We start from the raw sequence: 24,346 nt of genomic DNA, 5'->3' as shown, positions 1-24,346 counted from the left end.
TTCTTTGATGACTTTTTTTTATTTTTTTTTATTTTGTATTTTTTTTTTAGTTTGTAATTTTTTATTTTTTAGAATATACTATTGTTTGTATTTGGTTTATTTTTGTCTTTTTTAATTGAAATTTTATTTGTTTTTCACCAATTAAACTTGAATATAGTTAAATTGATTAAAATTTTTCTAATAAAATTATTGTTTATGAAACAAGCATTTTTTTCTGCTTTTTTTGAGTCCAAGGTTGATATGGTTTAGAAAAAAAAAATTCAAAAATATTAGGACCTGTCAAGAATTTAAATTCCAAAGAGGACCCTCAAGATCTCATCAAAATCAAAAAATATTGTTTTACTTTTATGTTATAATTAATAGACATTGATTCGTGTCTCAGTAATATTGGTTTTTAAACTCTTTTTTTTTTGCTATGAAAATCGCTCCACCCTAATACACATGTTTGATTGTAAATCGACTTTTTTTTGTTTGAAACGTATTTGTACTCAATTGCTTAGTTATTTATAATAAATTTATTTAGATGTGTGCATTTATCGTTTTAAAGACAATTTCCTTTTTTAAAGAAATATGTATCCAGGGGATACCAAAAAATTAACAACTCATAAATAAATTACTATACTTCATATTAATCTTATTAATTAAAGTTCATGTTATAAAAAATATAACAAGAATTTAGCTTTAATCTTTCGTCAAAAGTAAGGCATCATGAAGTGTTATTATTTTGTGTCAGTAACTAAAAACGTATTGTGTTGAACCTTAGTAATTTCTAGGAAAATGGTTCGGCCATACACTGATATGACCTATGTCAGTTGTAAATTACTCAAATAACGTTAAATAATTGGTAAACTAATTTATTTTAATTTTACCGATAGTTTAATTTTTTAATTTGAAGGAGTTTTTCTTACAGGGTATTAGTTAAGGTATCGCAACTTTAAATTGCGGAAAACAGCCACTATAAATTAACAGACCGACCGAAACCCGTATTACGGGTTGCTTTCTGCTAGTAATTATTATTATTATTTGATTCAGATAACATAAATCCGAAGAATAAACAAAAAACATGTAAAACAAAAGCAAAAATGTATTTTAAAGAAGGTAAAAAGCAGCACAAACAGCGTGGTTTAAAAACTTATTGGTATAAAACTTTAAGCAAACTAAAACGAAAAATATCAAAATTTCAATTTAAAAAACACTTTCATTATTTATTCAATAATATATTTAATAAAGTAAAGCAATTTAATACATTAAGAAAAGATAATCATTAAATTGTAGAGTCATTCCGGAAAAACTTCATAAATCAAATCATATTGGTATACTAAATAGTAACATTTTGTATACCAAATACACGGTAAAGTTTACCGTAAAAATAGTATACTATATACTGTAACCAGCGATATATATATATATATATATATATATATATATATATATATATATATATATATATATATATATATATATATATATATATATATATACACACACACACACACACACACACACATATATATTTTATATATATATATATATACACACACACACATTATTAAAATAAATGAGCAAACTAAAATTATGCTAATTCTAAAGAATTCTTTTCATACTTTTTTAATTTCTAATGTAGTTTTGTTTCTAATGATGCAATTTCCTGGTTGCAAAATTCATGAGATGTTTAACTCAAATCTGTTTATTTTTACAGGAACGTTTTTTTTAACTTTTTTATTTAATATTTATAATAATAATATATGTGACATAATGGTTATGTAATATAAAAATTGTATTGAAGTAAATGTGACGGCGACTGTGACAATAAGAATCGTTCGAAACTACTAAAATTTTAAATTTTTGTATTTTATGTTTTAGTATCAAAATTTACTAAAACATGAATTGGAAAAAGTTGAAGATTTTTATTTTAGATTGAGTTTTGTATTTCAACAATATTGCAATTTCAAATATTTTAGCCAGAAAATATAATTAACTTTATCATAATGTAAATCACCTGATCCAATAAAATAGGCTAACCTTTGGTGTTGATACTCACAAAGTTTTGAGGGAATGTCTTCTGAAAAAAAATTTTAACTCATTTAGAAAGAGCTCCAATATTGTGTTTAAGCATTTGCCTAGTATATCTGGAGCCATAAAAACTCTTAAGTAAGTCAGAATTTATGTATCTTCTTTGTTAAATTTCGAAGCACATAAATTTCATCAATTCAGAATATGGTTTACTAATAGTGTTTTAAAAGTAACTTTAAATAGATATATTAAAAGATTATATACCAATGAGGTATTTTTTCTTTTGTGTTTGGAATAATGAAAAACAAAAGAAAATCAAATGAAACTTTTAAATGGCACCTTTGCTGAGTTTAAAAATAAAATTGAAAGTTTGACAAAATATGTAATTATTTATTAAAGGGATGTTTTCATCCTTCTGATATGCATTTTAAAATTTTTTTTCTATTCAACGTTAGAGTGATTCCAGAGTACTACTCACATTCTTAAAACAAAATACTTTTTAAATTAAAGATTTACTCTATGGTAGCAGATAATGTTTATGCAAATTGTTAATCCTTTATAATTCATGTTGTTAAGAATTACAAAAATGTTAAGCGTAGTAGTGTTTATTGGAGATATTTGATGTTTAGGTTAATATTTCGATTTGTCTTTTTTTTTTTTTTTTGAGGATGTTTTTATCTTCATTGATTTAGTTGTTGCTTAACAACTATATTTTTGACTAAATTATTTTTGTTTATTAGCATAAATTAAAGTAATAATGAAAAAAAGTTTAAAAAAATTATTTTTATAAATATTTTTAGTTCGCATAATCATGAAATATTTTTGTTATGTGTCTCATTTAATGAAAATATTTTTGTGATAATTCTCATTTAATCAAAACTACTCTAAAAGTTTTGAAAACCTCATTGGAACCAAAATTCTCAAAATCTAGTGGTAAGTTTAATGATTACAATAATGATAATGATGATGACAATGATAATGATGATGATGATGATGATGATGATGATGATGATGATGATGATGATGATGATGATGATGATGATGATGATGATGATGATGATGATGATGATGATGATGATGATGATGATGATGATGATGATGATGATGATGATGATGATGATGAGGATGATGATGATGATGATGATGATGATCTTGATGATGATAATGATAATGATGATAATAATTATTATTAAAATGATGATGGTGGTGATGACAATCATGATGATGATCATCATCATAATTTTTTTTATTTTAAATAAATATGGTTTCATAAATCTTAAAATTATAAGTTATCAAAACTATTTTTAGGTTAAAGATACGCGATGATGGGGTTACATTAAATGTATATGAATGGGATCTTAGCATGTTTTATGATGATGTTGGTCTTAAAATTGAGCATAAACTCAGAAAAGAACATATTCAATTTATTCACAGTCAAAATTGCTTTTTAGTTTAGCTGCAGAAGTAAGGGTGTAAAGATTTTTAAATCAAAAAGAAAAAAAGTGTTTTCTATAATAATCTTGATATTTGAATTTTTTAGATTTGAATATTGCTAATGATCGACTTAATTAAGGAATTATAATAGAAGAATGCAGAAAGTTTAAAAATTTGATACTACTGGTAAACTCTATTCTGCCAAAGAAAAAAAGCACGACAATATGTTCATTATCTAAATTGCATAATTATGACTTGGGCTATAATTATCTATTTTATATCATAGTTTATAGTAAATAATACTATTAAAAAAAAATTATGAAGCTAAAGCTCTGAAATTTCGACTTTGATAGAGAAAATTATAAGAGTTTGTATTGATATATAAAAAACCAAAGAAATTTCTCTAATATATCTTATTTTGAAACAAAATGGTTTTAAGAAGCTTATTTTTAAAAAAATTGCAAAATATAACAATATTATGCTTTATTATTACTAACTATTTAGTTTTAAATAGTTTGTTGAAAAATATTTACCTACTATCCAGCAGATTAATGAAAACTATTAATTCCATTTTAAGTCGAGAAATGGCTACGATTTCTCAATCAAAGGATTGCTTCAGAGTTCTTTTTTATGATATGCTTTATTTTCTTGAGATCTAAATACTTTACCAAAGTATGACTGCATTTAAATTTTCTTGCAAGATCTCTATGCGACTGACATTTGTCTTTTTGGAGCAAATGATTGATTTTCCTTATATTTATCTTTAAATCCTTTCTTTTTTTTATTTCCTGCTTATTTTTTCATAGAAAAAAGAAGCTGGTTAAGTCTGCTAGTAATTGCCTTAAAACAAATTAAAATGAGGATCAAGAAATATCAGTCAATTTTGGAATTTCGACTTCTGACAACGATTTTAAAAAGAAACATCTTAAAGTTCTTGATTTAATACTTATCTACTCAATTTAATCCAATAGCAATGATAACCAATACTTATTACCGTTACAATCAAACAACATCGCTTCACTTTCTGTGTGCAAAATAATTTTAAAGTAAATTTTAAAAAAAAAATTTGCGCACAAGCAAAAAAAAAGTATACTTATATAGTTCTTAAATAATTTAGAATATGATTTCTGGATACGAAATAAACAAAGTTAATTACGTAATACAAAAAAAGGGGTTTTAGTTAAAAACAATTTTTTTTAGAAATGGGGGCACTTAAATTTAACTGGGCATTTAATTTTTCCCTTTTTTTTTTATGGTTTTGGTCAATTTAAATTACTTTATTGTTAATTTATATTTATAGTTAGAGTAAATTTTAAATTCTAATTAGAGTAAAGTTTTAACCTTTTTCAGAAATTTTTATTTATGTATATATAACTATATACAAATAATATTTTTCGTAAATTGCATTAACTTGATGAACAAAACAATTATTATTATTATTTTTATTTTTACATTTAATTTTTTAACATCAACACACAACATATACATCTGCGAGGTAAACCTCAATGTCTTTTTATCGAAAAAATTTGACTAATTTAAGAGAATTTATCAAATAAAATTGAGTTAGCGAGTTTAGTGTTTACATATTTCAAAAGCGCCGTCCGACTTTAGTGAATTTGTTTACGACTTTCTATTGTATTATGAACAAACAATTTTACGCATGGTTTTGGAATTTCAATTAAGCAACAGCGTTACCGCACCGTCTGTAAAAATGCGTATAAATACGTAAATTTGCGTAAAACGCGTAAAAATGCGTAATTACCGCGGTAATTTTGTGTAAAAATGCGCAAAATTGCGTAAAAATTGGTTAAATAGGCGAATTTAACTTATTTATCACTTTTTACCGCTTTATCACTTTTTACCGTTTTTATCATTTTTAACTCTTTTTGTAACAATTTACCGCTTTTTATCACAATTTACCGCTTTTTTTGCTCGTTACCGAAAAATTAAACTGGGATTTTTTAAATTTCTTTTTGTATTTCTATTACTAAATTTTACATTTACAGTTTATACAAACAAGTTTTTAAAAAAAAAATAATCTTCATATATTTCATCATCCGTCTCTAATAAAATATTTGCAAGCTCAGATGCTCTGTACTTTTTTACTCATTCCCCTTCCAATTTGACTTCATTATACTACTTAATTTTGCTTTTTTGCTTCTACTTTGTTTTTTCTGGAGTGTCATTGGAATTAACAAAGAGACATTTTGACTTTGGTCTTTAACTTGAGTCCCTTCATACCCTTCTTGTTGAGCTAGAGTCCTTTAACTCTCTTGAGTATATAACTGGAGCTCTTGTTGCTCTTTCGGTTCAGGACCAGTTTGAGTATCTGAAAGAGCTGGAGAAGTCTTCTTATGTGCACCTCTTTTTTTAATTTTATTTTGACTATGTAATTTTCCCTTTTGGTGAGTTGACTATGTAATTTTCCCTTTTGGTCATAGTTGGTGGTGTAAAATGTAGTAAATCATATGGCTCTTCTTCGCAAGTTTTTTCCCAATTGCTGAGGTTTAATGGAACCCTTGCGTAAATTTGACTCACAAAAACTAACATGCTAGTGTTTTCTGTTTTTACATTATGCCTAAAATCAGTAATCGTCTTACCTCCTACTTAAAACATTCATTTCAGTAGTAGATAGTTCATAAAAAATAAATACATGAACCACAAGAAAATTTTTTGATGGCGGCCGATGATAAAAAAACTGATGATAATCAAGTTTAATATCTTAAGCTCAAATATTTATTGATAAATTTCAAATAAAAATATACTTTTTTGTTTAGCATGAGATTTTTTCCATAAAAATAACGTAATATTACATATTTACATAAACTTCAAATATAAATATTTTTTTATTTAACAAAACAAATTCTTACAATAACTTGATGTATATTAACTTTGTGTTTTTTGTTTAAAAGAATAAATATAATAAAATAAAAAAACTCTCAGTAAAACTAAGTACAAGTTTTAATTTTAGTTTGTTTAATAGTAGTGAAAAAAAAGTATTTGTTTGCTTGTGCAGAAATCTCAAATTTAAAATACTTAGCATTTGCTATATAATTTGTGTACCTTTTAGTTTTAAATAACCCAATGCTTGTGCTAGAAGGTTAGTAACACAACTGCATGTTGTGTTGTAGAAAATATAATATTCGACAAAATTGTAGGTAGACACCACTGCCGCTTATCAGGCAGTTATGTCTTCAACCTTCTTGCACACTGCATTGGGTTACTAAGAACTAAAAGGTACACAAATTGTACATAAATATTAATTTATTCGAAAAATTGCACTTATAAAATATCGAATATTTTGAACTTTAATATTTAAATTAATAATTTCTTTAATTGTCTAACTTTTTTAAACATTTCTTTAAACTTTTTAAAGTTAAATTTTATTGTCTTGTTTTTGTTTTAAAACTCTGTTTAATTATCGCTTTCTTATTACAGTGAAGACTTATAAGATGTACATCGTTCCCTGCTAAAAGCTTTGATCGCCCCCATCTTGGGAGACCAATTTATTTCCAAAAAACAAAAGAATACGCTATCCAGTTATATTTTGAGATCAGTGGTTTAAAATATACTAAGTTATAGTACAAAGTAAAACTCCGTCTGGTGCTACCTTGAGACAGCTTAATCACTTTTTAGCATTTACTGCATTCATAAAATCCTGATTTTCTGCCAGAGCCAGAGATGTTACCCTCTTATCTGTTAAGCTTGGTAAAATTATTCCAAAGACGTAGTTTCTTTAAAAGACAAAGTTTCTTCAAGATGATTTTGGTATACTAATCAGATCACTCAAGTAAGAATTTTGAGACTGTTAATCTTTTATGACTTTAGTCAAGCTTATATAAAAGGCTAGTTTAATTTTAGGAGGTAATTATTTAACAACTCTCTGACTTGATAAAAGAAAAGTAATTTTTTCCGCTTCTTTACCATAATAATTTCCGTTTTTACAATCTTTTATCACAAATTACCGGAATTTCCAATTTTTAAAGCTGTTACGCAGATTTACTGTTTTTACCCATTTTTACCGATTTAACGCATTTTACGCAATTTTACCGTTTTTTGTAATAAAAAAAGCGTAAAAATGCGTAATACGCAATTTTACTGCATATCGTAAAAATGCATATTACGCGTTTTACCGCACTTTACCGAAATATTTCTACCACTGGTGCGGTAACGCTGATGCTTAATTTTAATAGCGTTGCACTCCTATCTATATTACTACCGTGAATTGATCAAAACATATTTTAATGAACTGTTTGTTTCACGAACGGAATAAATCCGTAATTTCAACGGACTAATATTGACGAACTTAAACCCGTTAAAATTTTCATTCATAGTTATTATAACGGAATATATTCATCATAATTATTATAACGGAAAACCCGTTGGTGCAATAGCGACAGATGCAGTTTATTGAATATAATAAAGTTTTTCATAGAGTGTATGCATTTACAAATAAGCAAGCAATAGCAATTTATTATAGAAGTAACAAATTTTTGTATACAAATACAAGCTTTTATATACTAAATGAAGTATTTAGTGAAGTGCACTTTGAACTGTGATTGCCTTGTTTCTTAAGGTAAAAGTAATTTTGTTTTAGACTTTTGTTTATGTTCCATGGGAGGTAATCCAACATGTTTGGTGTTAGCTACATCGAATGTTTAAATTAATAATTAAAATTTGTTTTTATAATTAAGATAAAAAAAACGGAAAAAATGTTTTCTAAGCTCAAGGGCGTTTACATGTTTAAATAATTTAGAAGGAACTTATTTTCTTTACATGTACTTTCTAAATAGTTTAAATACTTTTATCTTAATGTTATTCCTCTTATACTTTTTATAAAAGAAAACAACTCTCATTAATAGACATCATAAATCTAAATACTCGGTGTAATCAAGGTGGTTTTAAAATGTTATCGCGTCTGTACTTTACTGGCCACTCTATTAAACAATCTGGTATCTAAATTATGACTGAAATATAAATTTTTTGAATGAAAAATGTTTATGTTTAGATTTCGTTTTAATAAAAAATAGTTGGTAACAAATCTCGTCTTTTTAAATTTTTTTTAATAAGCTACTAATTTTTAACATAATGTAAAAATGTTTCTAAGATAAAGGAAGTTAAACCTTAGATTAAATTTTTTTTAAATCTCTCAAAAACTACGATCACTTGTTTAGATTAAATTTAAATTTGCTTTTAAGTAAAATGGACATTGCATTTTAATAATATATTTTTTCTGATAGATCAATGACCTAGTATTGATCTTTGAAGTGCACCTAATGAAACTCCTAAACATTCAGAAAAAGATTAGTCTAGTCTAACTCTTTTTTTACGATCGCTTGATAGAATTAGTCAAAATTAAAAACTTTCACGGTGTATTTATAAGAGAAATCAGTTTGTATACTTTTGAAAGATCCATAATCATGAAAATTATAATATACAAGTCTTTATACAAGGAGTCCTGTCATTTTTTCAATAAAATAAAAAGCGCTTACTTATTGTCCTATGCTGTACAAAAGCTGCACAACAAAATGTTAAGACATTAATAAATGGGATCAGTAATATACGGGCTTAAATAATACCCGTACTTGCTTAAATAAAAATAAGGTCATAAACTTTTACATGAGCTTAGAAGTTACTTAATGGTCGATAGTTTGATTTATCGGTCGGATCAACTTTCTTGAAACAAGGTGTGACAACAGCATTGTTTCAAAAGGAAAACTGTTTACTGTCTGAAAAATTTTTATTTATAATTTTGCAAGTTTTTCTTTGAAGGATCTATCATGAAACTTAAAATTATAAATGTTACTACTTTGCCACCTGCTTTTTTCTTAATTATCATAGAGTCAATAACTTTTGAAAAATCAGCACATGTAATTTTATGAAATTTAAAACTCGGAGTTATCATATTAAAATTGCTCTTTATGACTTTGATAGCTAGATGATTAAATATCTCTCAACAGTCTTTTTAACAGAGTAATACAATATTCTCGATTGTTGAGAGATGTCCCCCATCATTATTTATATAGAAAAGAGATGTTTATTTTTCGGAATTTGCAGAATAATTCAAAAGGAAAAAATTTGACCTCCAATGAGATATGTTAGTTATGATGTACATATTGATGCATCTAAAAAACGCTCTTTTGTTTCGTTAAGATTCAAGTCACCCACAAAGCATTTTTGTTTTTTTGTATATAAAGAAAAAAAATTTGAATTTTTTAGTTTGATATATTTTTTTTAAGTATAAAAGGTTACATCTTTTCTGAATGGCTTGGTAAAAAATAGCTTCTCGTTGCCTCTGTGGTGTTAAATGGTGCATGTAAATTTAATAATTTTACTAAATATTTCATCAAACGTAGATATATCTTGAAAAGATTTTAAAGTATTATTAAGTTTTTCGGAAAATCGCTTTTGAAGATTTTAAAGGATCTGAACAATAGTTTTTTGATTATTAGCTAACAGAAGAAGGATCCAAATATAGTATAGAAATATTGGCGATGATCGTTTATAGCTGTACAAACAGCATTTATAGGCTGAAAACAAAACTTTCTTTTTGTAAGGATGAGTTCACTAAATAAAGGATTGAAAACCGATTTAAAACAAGTTAGTGATTGTATTATATTACTTGATCGGTAAAGTTCTATGAATCCTTTCTTGGAATTATTATGAACTATATGTTAAATTCCTTATGTGCAGAATCTATGAGCTTCTATAAAAAATAGACGTTATTTTTACAGACCAGTTTGGAGGTATTTCACATAGTTTCATTTTTTTTTTGCTATGTTAATACTAAGTAATTCTTAATAGTTAATAAACATTTAGTAATAACACTTGGTGTATATATATAAAAAAGTCGAATAATCACATTTCATTTTTTGTCAAAAAATGATGAGTGAGCTTTATTGAAGTGAAGCAGGCCCAACAGAATCTATGATATTCTTTACAAAATGGACATGTTGAATTTACAGACCAGTAAAGAATTATTTCACGTGGCTTCAATTAAATTTTTTTGCTATGGTAACACTAAGAGTTTATTAATAGTTAATAAACACTTAGTGTTAACCCAAGGTGTGTATTTATAAAAATGTCAATTATTCACGTTTCATATTTTGTCAAAATAATTGTTGCTGAGGGAGATTTATTGAAGTTTAAATCGTGTCTACAGGAAAATTAAAGGATTTAAAGGATGTAATTGGATGTAAATTTGAAAATAACAAAATTGTAGAATAATTACCGCCATAAACTTCCAGGAATAAAAGTTTCATACGTTTTCTAGAGAAGATAATCTTTAAAAAATTACAATAATTGCTTTGGTCGCCCACAAACAGATGTTTGCAATAAATGCAAAGAACTAGGCTGCAAAAAGAAGTCAACTTTATTAAATAAAAATGTTGAAAAGGCTGCCGTCGTAGATTTAATGGTCCACTAAAAGAGACCCAAATATTTTTACCAAGAAATGATAAAACTAAAAAGAAAATGATTCAACTGCGATATTGTCCTTCGACTTTACAAACATTTTGTACAGGAATGTACAAGAATGATGAAACTCTTTTAAATATTTTACATTAGACAGCTTTGGAATTTTATTTTATTTGCTTTGCATCCATTATGTAAAAAAAGAACGAAAAAAGTTTAACGAAAAGAGTTATTATATTATTTACTTTAATTCATTCACAACTTGTAAACAATTTGAATACATTTATTTTAAAAATTAAACTTGTTAAGTTCAAAATACTGTTGTACTTTTGTTTGATAATAGTAATGGAAAACCAGACATTTAAATAAAATAGTATGCGCCCGTAGGAAATCGGGTACAAGAAATGATTTTCACCCAGGCGCCAAGACTTCAAAGGCACCAAATTTTAATTGAAAACTTATTTTTATCTTAAGAATATAAAAATATATAAATTCATTACAATAATTATATAAAAATTGATATACTTGTTTTGTGTTAGAATAAGTAAATATTAATTTATAATAAAAACTATAATTACTCAAAAATTCATTTTTTAAATTTCTCAAATTTATTTAGTGTATCTTAGTGTAAAATTTAAAAAATGTTTTATTAATTAAAAATAAATTATGTACAGAGCCGCAGAGAGGAAGGACAAAGGGGGCATACGTACCCAGGGCGCCAAGATATTAGGTACGCCAGAAGACAAAGGACAAAAAAATACCATAATAAGATTTTAATTACGAAAACGCAAAAAATTTGTTTTTTTTTATGAGGCATAAAAAAAATTTACTTGGTGAAGTGCATTGTAAATAATTCGCATTGTTTTTTTTATCAAAGAATTGTAGTTTTAAATAACTAAATTCTTTAATAAACTATTCAACGAACAAAATATTAAAAACTATTAAATAACTATTTGCAATTTAATAAACCCATGTTAAACGTGGATACTGTTACGCTTCCTCTTTAAATTCGGCATACAATGAATTTAAAATGACCTAACATCGCAACTAATCAAAGATTTTCCTGAAAAGTTAGCACTTTCTTAAAAACCGTGGTAAAAACCATTGGAATAAATTTACAGTTAACTTTTTTAAAGGAACTTTTATGAAGCTACTTTGGCTGCACCAATGAAAATCCTCACCTGCAATCGTCACCTGTAATGTCAATCGTCAGCGTAGGAACGCCAGATGTTGCTTTCCTTTTATACAACTTTTTATGTATAATGGATTTTTGTAACAAAAAAATACAAATGTATGATCTCTTAGCATTCAGCTAGATCGACGATCTTGTTTTACAAGCTTTCAGACACCAGAAAGACGTTAATCTCAGATTGCCGCTATAAAAGTAATTGCAAAACGACCACGGAAAATTACTAGTTCCCTAAAGTCATTGCTTTACCTTTAAACAAATCATTGGCTTATGAAAGGCTAACAACTTTTCTTGGCGATGAAACAGAAAGTTTTGCAAAGCAAATAATGATGGCAAAATTGCTATGAACCTGGATATACAGTTTTTTTCAATGCGTTCTTAAGACATAAGCTTGTAGCTTCAACAAATTTAATTTAAAATTAGGATTGTAAAAACTGTATTGTTATAACAAATTTTATTTTTTACCAATTTTTGAATTTTTAACCAGGTGATGGAGAACCTTGATATAAGATTCTTAATCTTCTAGTAAAGATTCGAGAATCGGTAAAAACTAAATTTTGAAATAGAAAACAACTTTATGAAAAATATTTTGCATCTTAATAGTTTAAAGTAGTCTTCATTTTTTATTTTGGAAACACATTAGGCTTTCTCAACCAAACATAACCAATGGGTCTATAGCGTTATTTCAAATCTTGGATACAGCCTTGTCGTATAACATAAAAATAATAACAATTTCTGCTAGTAAATAAGGAAAAAAAAAATTTTAATATTATTTTCAAAGAATCTGTATTATTTAATACAGATTTGGTTCAGGTTTTACTAAAAATATAGATGAAAGTTAACAGTATTTGAATAAAAATACAGTCATTACCTTGTATAAATGCACAAGTCTTTATTTTTAAAATATAATAACTTACACTTTTAAAAGAAACTAGTTGTTCAATTAGCTTCACTGTGTCTAAAAATTATTAAAGTCTGTTGAGAAGTGTTCACGGAGTTAACAATTAAAGAATGCTGAAATTCATTGTGTTCAACCGAGCCATTATTATTCGAATAGAATAAAAAAAATTTAGTAAAACACGTTGTTTTTTTTTAGTAATTTATCAAATAAATAACAATGTATGTGTGTAAAGTAAAAATACACGCACGCGCACTCACAGATGAATAAATGAGTTTTAAAAAAAAAAAAAAATTAAAATTACACTTACCATTAGTTTTACTTACATTTTTAACAATATTAATGAAACCAATTTGTGGATTATACCATGGGTCTGTAATAGTTTGAAAAATATGATTTTAAAACAATAATTAAAAAAAGACAAGAATAAACAAAAGAATATATATTTTGCAGACCTATACCATATTACGTTCTTATTATATACATAAGTTTATCAAATATAAGTTTTCAGGGTCTCTAAGAAATATAAAACGTTTGATAATAAATCATATTTTAAGAAAACATGAATCAAGTTTTAAAAAATATAAAGCAATTTTCAAGAAAATATAAAACACTTTTATATTAAGTATAAAACATTTTTTAATAAAATGTATAACATTTTTTTATGAAACATATAACATTTTAATTGTTTTAAAAGTGCATTTACCTGAAAAGTGAAAAAAGTTATTCATAAAGTCCTAATTAAACTAAATGTATTTTTAAAATATCTATTGATTGCTAAATTTAAAGAGATTATATTAATAACAAACCATTTGCTTTGATAAAATTCCAGCCTTGCTATACCTTTCAAAACCAATTTTTTCATAATACGATCACAAATATCAATGCCAATATTTGGTACAAGTGAATTCATAGTAGCCTTAACTTTTTTGCAAGTTAAGGAAACAGCCATATAGAAGTATAGTTAGCTTTAAGAAAACTAAAGTATTGCTCAATCGGGTTTAATTGCAGTGAATAAGGAGGCTAATAATAAACAGACACACTGGATTGGTCAAACAAATCGATTACATCTCTTCGACGATGAAATCCACAATAATCCAATACTTGTATTAAATAAAAACGGTCTTTAATTGTTGGTTATAAAATCACAAAAAAAATTTGCCATTATACACACCATCCATTATCTTAAAGCTAAATATACCATTAATAGTTATAACAGCGACTAGAGATTTTTTCCACGATTTCCAGACAATGTAACAAAACATTTTCTATTCTTTATAGAACAGCCATATTGCTTAGTAGTATGTAAGTTGAAACCTGTTTTATCTTGAAACACTTAGTTATTTTTGGGAATCAAATTAGTAGTGCTGCAAAAACTTTGTTTAAAATCAGCGTTTTGCGGCATGCTCCTCTCTTTTTGTATTTATGCTGTTTCTTAGTGAGCTCAATTGACTTCAAATACTTATATAACTTGTATATCTTTAGGGCTCGATATTATGTGATAATAATTGTGTAAATCAAGGACTATTTAAAATGTTTAAATGTATTGACCCATGGTTGACCAAAGACAATATGTTTTTGTCATATGACTTTGTGCATCTAAAATCTTAATATCTTAAATCCGATCGTAACAACTAGATTACAGAAAAACACCAAAAGTTTCGTTATGAATATAATAGGTTAACTAAACATGCATGTTGGTCTAATATTTTAAGTTTGTTCAGACTGGGAGAAAATAAAATTGTAAAATTGTCTAATTCTTTAAGTGTGTCTGTTTCACTGAAAACTGTTGAAAGACAAAAGGTATTTACTTGCCAACAAGTCTTTTGTGATGAAACTGTAACTTTTTTAAAAACTAAACTTAATATAAAAGAAGCAGAAAAACCATAAATATTATTGAAATATTTGTGAAGTTCTGGAAAATTTTCAATACAAAAGAACAGCATGATGATATTCGATATAAAGATCCAGATAGAGCAGTTAAAATAAATATAGATGATTCAAAAATATCATTTTAACTTGGTCTTGCAACAATGTCACATCAAATTAATTGCAAGCAAGGCAGCAGATAATATCAGTTCACGAGAGATACAGGTCCAGCTTTAGCTCATACGTGTCGTAGTTTAGTAGCCCGTACAAAATTTTTGTTGCAGAATTCTTTTAAGTATGTAATACTGGAGAATTTCCAACTGACCCACCAGAAACAATGGTTAGAAAACTTCGACAAGGATCTTGAGGCACATATTTGCAACTTAACATATGTGCAACAAGTCATTGCAAAAGTAAGAATTCAATTAGCAAAACTAAGTCTCCATAACGGTATAAACATTAAATTTTTATCTGCAGAAAGCAAACATAACTGTCAGAAATGTGGATACTCTTTTAGCAGTAATGCTATTGATATATTTGACAATTTGCCTGAGCTAGAAAAGAGTGTGCAAATAGATAAAAAAAGCAGGATTTATATATATAGCTGATTAGGATAAACGGATAAAGAAGCAGGATAAGTGTATATAGCTCTAATGTTACTTATGTTTACTGTGTGTTTAATGATTTTTGTAAAAAGTCCATTATTTTAATCTTTATTTAAGATATATGAAATATTTTAAAAACTTTGTAACAAATTTTGTTGTTACTAAATATGTTTAATTTATGGTTTTCTTGAAACTTCAGCATTTCTAAATACACCATATAACTTATTTTATTTTTGTGGCCTCTGTTTGTGTGATTGTGCTTTATTATACTTATAATTAAAATATATTGTTATTAATTTATTACAAAAGATATTGTGAAAACCATAAGAAAGTCAATTCATAAAAAAATGAAACTAAAAGAAATTTCAAAAAAAGTTGATATATCAGTTTCTGCAACATATTCCATTTCTGATAAAAAAAAGAAAAGTAAAGGGCTTAGTTATAATAAAAAACTCTTAAGGCAAACTCTTAAGACGAGACACTTAAATCTGAAATTTGATTGCTAATTGAGCATGACCCATCTTATACTTTATCATCATTGAGAAACATTCTGATATAAAGGAATATTATTGTGTTTATACCAAGGATATCTAAACTTAAAACAGTAAAAACACAAAACTTAAAACAGTAGTAGCAAAAGAGTCTGATTTTCCAAGGATTGAGCCAGCATGGTAAATAAGAGATAATTTGACGTCTACTTTGTGAATCAATAGCAAGCACTTTTTTTGCATTTCAGTTTTAAGTTTTGAAAAAAATGAGTTTAAAAACCAATTTTGATGTTAGCTTTGTTAGGACAGAAATACTTGAATCTTCCCTTTATCTTCCATATAATGTTCTTGAAATTGAAAAGTATTCAAATGCACTTATAATAGTTTATGTGGTGTTTTTTTTTCCAATTGTTATAAAACTGGTATCATGGATAAGTTGCAAAAGATTTACTAATTTATAGGATTTTGTTGAATAATTTAAAAAAATTATTAGCTTCTTGTAATTTTGAGCAAAAATTGGTTATAAAAATCCTATTTTATGATAGAGATTTATTTTTATGTTGATTCCCACAAAAGTATCACTCAAAATTCAGATCATTCTCGATCTTAAGCAAAAATTTGACAATTATAGAGTTTTTTTTTAATTCTGTCGTCTGAATAATCAGCATCTGTTCGCAAGCTAAATACAAAGTTTACAAACTTTACCAAGTTCAATAACTTTATTTTGTAACTTCTGATGTAATGGGCTAAAAGATGTAACTTTATTAGTAACTAAAAATATATATCGTTCGACGGGCATATTGATCCGTCTAGAAGTCATCTGTATTTTAAAGCATCTTTATCTGAGATGAAGATGCTTTAGAGGTTGTTCTTAATTGCGGTGGAAGAGTATGTATTAAACTAGGTTTGATACATGTAAAAACTGATAGAGGATCAGAAAGCCGAAATTTATGGTGAAAGCCAAAATTTATGGTGAAGCCGAAGTTTATGGCGAAATTTGGTTACTGTTGGATATCTAGATGGAAAATCTTAGTCGCAAATAACTGTATCTGTGCAGTCAAGTATACTGTCTTGTGCTATAGCATTTACCCATAGAGTAACTTCTTCTTTTTTTGTGAGGAAGCCGTAAAACCTTTTCTTGATTATCCGTATTGCAGTTACCATTACAGTTTGTCAAACAACATTTTCTAGGCACTTTTTGTATTTATATACTAGATAATAGTTGTATTTTATTACAAATATAGTAAAGACGTCGCTTGCAATTATTAAACAAAATAGCTTTAGAATATTGTTTGCCCCAGCCAAAGCCTTTATAAGCGCGTTTAAGAGGCCTGTTCGAACAGGCGGCTATGGCTCAAAATGTTTTTTTACGTATATTTTTTTACTTCTGAATATATCAGCTTAATTAATGCTACGAAATAGTAAATACTAATAGAAAGAAAGACATTACACCGCAATTGTATATTTTGTCATTGGTCTTCGCTAATGATATGCTAACTCGCTAAAGCAAAGTTAATTCGTATTAAATTAATAAAAACAAACATAAAATATGGGAATGTAAAACAAATGAAGGAAATAATAATTTTTACTTTTTTCTTTAGATTTTTTTTTTTTTACATGATAATTTTTAAATAATGTTATTAATAACGATTTATTAACTTAATACGAAATATTAATAAATAATTAACGCAATATTATTTTGTTTTCAATCTTTTTGAGGTTTTTTTTTTAACAATTTCTTACTTAATTGAGTTCTATTTTTCTAATCCTGCGGTGATTGATGCTATTTAAAAAAAAAAAAATTTTTATTTAAGTTATAATAGAAAAAAAATTTTTCTATTTTTTTTCAGGTTTATCAACTTAACAGTCTCGATATTCTGCCTACAAGAAGCATCTAAATTCATGAATCGGTAGCACGAAAAGAGAAAAGAAAAAAAGTAAACTAATTTACAATAAAAAAAAAGAAATACAGACACTCTTTTAATTAGGTGTAAAAAAGCAACTGTGAATTAAAAACAAATAGTAAATATGAATTATAAACAAATCCTGATGTAAATTTGAAAAAAGAGAAATATGAAAAGATGCATTTTCAAACAAAATAGCCACAAAAATGAAATAGCAACTTGTAAAAAAAAAAACTTTGAGTTTTTTACAAATATGATTTACATAACTATTGTTTCAGAACCTGCACTTGGTGCTACAGAAAAATCTAAATTAAGTATTGATTCACTTCACCAATCAAAAACAAAACTTGACATTGGATACATCTCAGCAGAAATTCCATCTCAATCAGAAATAAATAACTTTCTAACCAGAGGTCATATTGACTTTCCTTTAAAACTGCCAAAAGATTGTAAGAATCAAAAAGTTATAAAAGGTACATTAAAGTTTAAAAACATTAATGCAGAACAGCGTACCCGCAACAGTGTCTGTTCCAAACCAAGTCTTGCTTCCAAATATTCATTAACTACAGCTGAAGGCTGGGCAGCGAGTATTAATTAGCGGAAGTTATGTAACAGTATTCCAGATTGTGAAAAGAATAATGTGCATAGAGAATGCTATCTAGAATGGAGTAGATTCGAAAAATGTTTATCAATGCAAGACAAAATTGATAATTTTATTGAATCATCAAATAATGTGAAATTGCCGAGACGGTACCAAATTTTGAGTAGAATTTTTAATGTTATCCTTTTCTTAGAAGAACTTAGCCTTGCTTTTGAGGAATCCTTGAAACGCATTGGTGACTCAAACATTGGAAATTTTTTAGGTTTGATAAAACTACAATCTAACTAGGGCCCTATTCTTAAGGAACACGTTCTAAAAGTAGCTGAGCCACAAAAGTAGGGCGAAAAAATGCAAGTATATTACCACTCAGTACATAGTACTAATTTTCGATAAAAAAACATCATAATTTAATTTAATATGAAGAAATGTTGGATCCTTTAGCTTTAAAAATTTGAGAAATGCGATCTGGAAAAGAATTTACCAATTTAATGCAAAGATCAATTGAAGTCTTGTCCTAAAATTCTTGAAGTGCATCCTTTACGTCATTTGTGTTTTTGGTCAATAATTGACCAAATATTTTCGATCGGATTTGCGTCTAGTGAAGTGAGTGGCTATTCTAGGAGCTGAATATTCTTCGTTGCAAGCCATTCCAGAGTTTTTTTTGCTTTGTTACACGGCGCGTTGCCTTGCATAAAATAAAAATCTTCAGCTTCATAACCAAAAAGGTGTCCATTTAGTCAAGTAACTCAGCAATAACTTATAGATAATGAGAAGCATTCAAGCAATCTTCGTAAAACTTCAATAAACCTTTTTCATTTGCAGAAAAACATCCCCATATAAAAATTATTCCACACCAGCTTGTGCTGTTATTGTAAAATTAAATGGTAAATCTTTTTCATTAGGACGATGGCGTACAAAAATACGATTCTTTCTATTTATGGCTTTAAAATGTTTTTCGTCACTAAATATAACATGATGCCATTTATTATGAGTCCAATCAACATATTAGGTTGCTGTTGAAGTAAGTTTTTTACTAGTTGTTGCCGCTCAGAGCTCACTTCATTGCAACCCATGACATAAATTTTGTTTTAATTTGAAAATTACTGAAAAAACGTTAAAAAATTACAAGATTTACTTTTTTAAATAATTACCTATGACGCTGGTAGAAAAAAAAATCATACACAGCAATGTGTCAATACATTTAATCATATTAAAATTACATATGAATGTGAATGTGCTATAAATTTGACCAATTTTTTTTGGATATGTTTGTGAAATAGTTCATTTCCAAAATTAATAATGAACAAAATTTTTAATTTTATGCGCACGTTTCAAATGACAAATGTAAAAACTTTTCAAAAATACAGTGCCTCTTAACAATATGATTAACGCATACAAAAATTTTACATGACAATATATATATATATATATATATATATATATATATATATATATATATATATATATATATATATATATATATATATATATATATAAATTGTTTGAATAATCTTCATAAATTCCAAAGTTGTATGAAGTATTTACGTAATTAAACTAATGACATGTTTAATAGTTTCTTAACATCTGTTTCATATTTTGGTAAAGTTTATTTTAGACATTTTCTTCAATTTGTTTCATATTTTCTTACAAAAAAGTTTTATATTTCAAATAAAGTTTATAAAATAACATTTTATAAACAAAAATTTTAAAAATGTCATAGATGATTAAATAACTAACACGTTTTAACTTAGGTTTATGCTAGTTTTGTTTTCTAAAATGAATAACAAATTATTTTGAAGCTCACTTTAATTTAACTGGTTTTCTTTGTTATTTACTATATTCTTTTCTATTTCAAAGTTTTATAAGAAATATATAATTAAGTTTATGGCGGAAAAAGCTTTTGATGTTAAAATTGACCAAAATGAGGCGATTTAAAGTTTGCAAAGTTACAAGATTCAAATAGTAAAGGGCTATTGGATAAAATTTAATTAAATTAAATTTTATCCAATAACCCCTAAAATAAAATTTATTGGATTGATTTTGGAAAATAGGGAGAAGTTTTTCTGTTTCTTGGTTCCAATCGTCGATATTTTTGCAAAACATTTTTATTTGACATAATAGTGAACAAATTTTTACTTATAGCGTATACTTTAATGTGTGATAGATATTAGGATTTTTTTATATTATATCCAGCCACTCAAAAAGGTATTACTTGCGCATATTGAAGGCAAAACTGTAGGATTAATCTTGTTTTAAGTTTTAATAAACTATGTATTTAAATATTTTGTCAAATATTATCTTTATACTAAAACAATGTATATTATAAATTTGAAACGCAGTTAAAACCTGGTAAACTACCAAAGTACTAAGAAAAAGGCTCGACTTGTTCGATTTAAGCAAAAACATTAGCTTTAAATAAAGAGAATCTTCTTTAATTCTCCTTATTTCAAACTAATGGTTTTGCTTTTTGCTTTAAAAAAAGGGTTAGTGAAATAAGTTACGCATATCAGTTTATATTTGCTTTTTTGGTAATACTATTTTTCACTGAAAAAATTTGGTGAATACATTTATATGATTTAGATTAGTAGCACCTTCAGGGCTTTACGTAAGTTACTTAACTAAAGTTAGTTTGCTTCATTTAAAAATTCCCCATTAAAATCCAAACTTCATTAGATAAGCGTCAAAATTGTGAATACCGGAGGAACAGTTGTCGTGAATAACAAAAAGAAACAAAAAATTTTTAGGCTAATTTAATTTATTGATTTATCAAACTGAAATAATAAAGTTTTTAAACATATGTTTCTGATTATTCATCTTACGTATAAAAATGGTATTAATTAATTTAATTTTATTTTTAGGTGCCCCAAGAAGTCCTAACGGTCTTGTCACAGAGCACCGCGGAAGTGCATTTAACCGGGAAGTTCACGCCTCCTTCCTTACCGTGACGCGAAAATTTGTCCAGAGCTTGTTTCGAACCTCGATCTCCTGCTTATAAGCAAGAGCTCTAACCACTGCGCCACGGCCGCAAGGCTCTATTTTTCTCCCCCTCACTCCCCCTTGTCAACAGCTTGTCAAACTTTCAGAGACACCTCTTAAAAATTACGTCAACAATTAATTGACTTACGCCTCCTTTCTAATGTAAAATAAAAAAAATATGAAAAAAATTAAGCAATTTTGAATAATAGTAACAGTAATTGTTTACAACTTCAAGAAAAATAGTTTAAAAGTGAAATGTTTTAAAAAAAAAACCTACTTCAACCTTTAACTTATAAACATTTTTTAAATATATATAGCCATTGAAAAATTACAAAAGCTTGCTCTGAACAAAAAGTGAATAGGAGTAAAAGTGATGACTACATGCAACACTATTGGTTTAACTTTTTTTCAGTGCATGATAGAAAGTCAAAAAAATTAATTCATTTAACTTATTGAAAAGCTGCTTGTCAATTTATGTCAATAATAAAAAAAATTGTTCCAGGTATGGAAAATTAAAGAACAAAGAGAAACATTAAAACTTTGATGAAGAAGAGCATTCCTCGATGTTTTCCGATATTCTCACTATAATAAAGAAATCGTAACTATTGAAATTTTTGATAACATTTTCAAAATCTTCTTTCGCAAAGCAAGTTTATATTTTTAAGTTATATTATGATTAATAATTGAAACTTAAAAAATATGTATATATATATATAAATGTATATATATATATATATATATATATATATATATATATATATATATATATATATATATATGTATATATATATATATATATATATATATATATATATACATATACATTTATATATATATATATATAAATGTATATATATATATATATAAATGTATATATATATATATATATAAATGTATATATATATATATATATATATATATATATATATATATATATATATATATATATATATATATATATATATATATGTATATATATATATATATATATATATATATATATATATATATATATATATATATATATATATATATATATATATATATAAATTGCAGTAATTGTGTAGATAATTAGAACACTTGATTTATTTAGAGTATTACTCAGAGTTTCACGCAAATAGCAATCATTAAATGTTACTAATCTCAAAAACAACGACTATTTAGTTTTTACTATATATGTATATATACATATATAGTAAAAACTAAATAATTATGGCAATACATGTTTAGAAACAAAAGGGTGAAAATCAACAACATCACATTGAACAAAAACACAGTTTTTTCGTCATTGATGTCATGGAACCACTTTAATACGTCATTTGTACTATGCCATCGTTGGACAAGCGTTTCTAACATTCTTGTTAATGTCGTCTAGTTAACAAGAAAGTTAATGGAAGTTGTCTAGTTAACAAGAAAATTTATGGAAAATAATTAATTAAAAATGTCAACTATTTATGTTATGTTAAGACAAATCCGCAAGATGAAGGTAGATATTATATTGGGCTTACAGAAAAAACTTTTAAAGATCGCTTTTACAAGCATAATAACTCCTTCCGTTATCAAAGTGAGTGAAACTCTACCAAGCTATCTAATTTTGTGTGGAGTGTTAAAAAGAAAGGTTTAAATCCTGTCTTTTTGTGGAAAATTTTTGACCGAGCTGAACCGTTTAAACCTGGTGGTAAGTCAATTTATGCTTGATAAAAAAAATATCATATAAATTCAACCCCATTACCTTTACTAAATAAGCAAAATGAACTTGCGTCTAAGTGTCGCCATGAAAATAAATATATGATGAATAACTTTAATGTTTTCGAAGAGGACACTCCACAGTGTTTTTATTATATTTTTTTGCCGTTGTTTTTAAGACTAGTATCATCTGATGATCGCTAATTGCGTGAAATTTTGAGTAATGTTCTAATTAAAACGAGTGTCATAATTATCTAGTTTTTACTATATATGTATATATAATATATATATATATATATATATATATATATATATATATATATATATATATATATATATATATATATATATATATATATATATATATATATATATATATATATATATATGTATATATAAATATTTATATTCTTTATAGTTATAGTTAAATGTATGGTTTAAGTTACCGTAAAAATTGTCTTTCAAGAAATAATACTCCCAAATCAAAAAATTTGGGTTAAGCCATTTTATGTTTTTAAAGTTGCCTTAATCCTCTTAATAAATAATACATTGTAGGTCATAGAAGCAAACAAATTGTATACCGCTATTTGACCCGATTGTTGAACAAGAAATAAGTCAACAGGAAATGACGACATAAATGGAAATTTTGTGACCGCCTAATATGAGGTCTCGAAAGACATTCTGTACAATTTTTTAAAGCATTTATTGAGTAAAGGTCTTTACCAGACTCTCTAAAAATAGTAGAAGTAATAACTAGACAGGAGATCTAACTAAAATATCAAAGTACTGGCCTTTTTCTGGTCGTCCAATCTTTTAAAAAACAAAACTTGAAACAATAATGTATTACAAAGTACACATATATCTAACTAAAGATAAACCCCTTTATAAAAACTAATTCGGTTTTAAAAAAAAATTCGACTAAACATGATATTCTTTAATTACTCGTTACATCATTGAATCTATCACAAACCTGAATTTTGCAGAGTATTTTTGTTCGTTTTCTCGAAAGGTGTCATAGAAATTTACTCAAAAAATTGAATGCTATAAATTTACAATGCGCCTGATTTAAAAAACATAATTTTTGCTGACGACAAAAAATAGTTTAACCACATCCAAATATATACATGCATTTTTAGTAATATGAACCGAGAAAGTTAAAAATGTTTCAATTTGTTTTTAAAAAAATAAATAATTTTATCTTTATTCATCTTAAAAAGGTGAAAAAACGAAACGAACACTTTCCTATACACAAAATAAAAAACAGATACTG

At 26.2% G+C, this 24,346-nt stretch overlaps 1 protein-coding gene and 1 long non-coding RNA gene across 4 annotated transcripts in view; one reads left to right on the top strand and one right to left on the bottom strand.

Annotated features, from left to right (window-relative positions):
• Window positions 1-24,346, bottom strand: part of LOC136079774 (uncharacterized) — an 81,129-nt gene that overhangs the window by 22,848 nt on the left and 33,935 nt on the right. For 2 of the 3 annotated variants that reach the window (XM_065796151.1, XM_065796152.1), the window contains one exon: window positions 13,258-13,320. In XM_065796151.1, coding sequence (XP_065652223.1) covers window positions 13,258-13,320 — 63 coding nt within the window. Of the gene's footprint in view, window positions 1-13,257; window positions 13,321-21,580; window positions 21,973-24,346 lie in introns of those variants that run through there. The other variant, XM_065796153.1, reaches the window with a different exon arrangement.
• LOC136079069 (uncharacterized) lies at window positions 2,811-3,699 on the top strand. The gene is made up of 3 exons (XR_010637921.1): window positions 2,811-2,946; window positions 3,322-3,477; window positions 3,554-3,699. It is a non-coding gene; the product is annotated as an uncharacterized LOC136079069 (long non-coding RNA).

This window comes from Hydra vulgaris, chromosome 04, assembly GCF_038396675.1.
Source record: "Hydra vulgaris chromosome 04, alternate assembly HydraT2T_AEP".
Taxonomy (NCBI): domain Eukaryota; kingdom Metazoa; phylum Cnidaria; class Hydrozoa; order Anthoathecata; family Hydridae; genus Hydra; species Hydra vulgaris.
This window is presented reverse-complemented; position numbering and strand designations above follow the sequence as displayed.